The 1,466-nt window shown below is 48.4% G+C and overlaps 1 protein-coding gene across 1 annotated transcript in view; it reads left to right on the top strand.

Moving 5' to 3' along the window:
* The window catches only part of CA6 (carbonic anhydrase VI), a 69,913-nt gene that overhangs the window by 17,675 nt on the left and 50,772 nt on the right, over positions 1-1,466 (top strand). Inside the window, exon 4 of the mRNA XM_011994202.1 lies at positions 1,079-1,171. Coding sequence (XP_011849592.1) covers positions 1,079-1,171 — 93 coding nt within the window. The remainder of the gene's footprint in view (positions 1-1,078; positions 1,172-1,466) is intronic.

The raw sequence follows: 1,466 nt of genomic DNA, 5'->3' as shown, positions 1-1,466 counted from the left end.
CACACCTATAGTTCCAGCTTCTGAGGAGGCTAAGGTGGGAGGATAGCTTGAGGCCAGGAGGTTGAGGCTGCAGTGAGTCCTGATAATGCTGCTGCACTCCAGTCTGAGTAACAAAACAAACAAAAACAGCCAAAAGACTTTGTGCAAAGGTAGCAGTTAAGTTATCCTGAAGTTGAGTTTATTTTTTATTCACTCAGCAACTGTTGATGGATCACCACTGTGTGGCAGGGGTTCAGGCAAGGTCCTGCCCTTACAGGACTCAGGTGGGCAGGACTTCACAGCCCACAGGGTGTGGCAAGCCCTCCTTTGTTTCAGCTGGATTTTTATGTGTTTGATTTTCTTTTTTTGTTTTTTGAGACGGAGTTTTGCTCTTTTGCCCAGGCTGGAGTGAAGTGGTGTGATCTTGGCTCACTGCAACCTCTGTCCCCTGGGTTCGAATGATTCTCCTGCCTCAGCCGCCCGAGAAGCCGGGATTACAGGCACCTGCCACCATGGCCGGCTAATTTTTGTATTTTTAGTAGAGACGGGGTTTCGCCATGTTGGCCAAGCTGGTCTCAAACTCCTGACCTCAAGTGTTCTACCCGCCTCAGCCTCCCAAAGTGCTGGGATTACAGGCATGAGCCCCTGCGCCTGGACTATGTTAGATTTTCTGAGTTCCCTCTTTTGCCAGAATCCATCCATAGGATGACTACATGTTAACAGTGGTTGCCTGGGACAAGGGGCACGAGCTCACTCTCCCCGCAAAGCCCCCAGACACCCCAGGAGAACCCTATGTCCTTATGTGACCCCTTCAGATTCTGCCAGCTTGTCTGCCTGGAGGGAGGTGTGGTCGGGAAATGGCCTGAAACTGCCATCTTCCAGAATCCCATTCTTGCTCTTTCCATTCTTTGGGAAATTTCTGCTCTTGATTCATGGGATTTGCAGCCCAGATGGAGGGAGATGGAGGTCCAAGTTGCTTGTGTGGAACAGTCTGAGGCCTCAGATGGAGCACCTTCTTTTCTCTTCCTTCTTCCCTGGAAATCTTAAGCATCCAAATTTCTATGAACTGCCCTTGACCCACCCTACCTTGCTCTTACAGATTCACGTTGTTCACTACAACTCTAAATACAAGAGCTATGAGATAGCCCAAGATGCACCGGATGGTTTGGCTGTACTGGCAGCCTTCGTTGAGGTAAGCAGAAATACCCACGTGTGTCTGCAAAGTCTAGTTGAACAGTCTTCTTCATTATCACTCTCCATCTTTTCCTGAGCTCACAGTTCTTGGGAACATTGACTGGATGGAAGATCACTGTGCTTCTGTGCTGTCAATCTCCAGACCTTAGTTACCATGGACAAGCTGACTTAAAAGAGCTGGAATCCCAGAGGGGTTGTGTAGACACAAATTGTTCGAAGGGCAAGGGGAAACCTGCAACCCAATCAGACAAAGGCAACACCTCTGCATTTCCTTTTTTTTTTTTTTTTTTTTT

This window comes from Mandrillus leucophaeus, unplaced genomic scaffold (genome assembly GCF_000951045.1).
Source record: "Mandrillus leucophaeus isolate KB7577 unplaced genomic scaffold, Mleu.le_1.0 Scaffold446, whole genome shotgun sequence".
In the NCBI taxonomy this organism is placed as follows: Eukaryota; Metazoa; Chordata; class Mammalia; order Primates; family Cercopithecidae; genus Mandrillus; species Mandrillus leucophaeus.
Note: the sequence above shows the minus strand (reverse complement) of the source record. Positions and strands in the feature narration are given on the sequence as shown.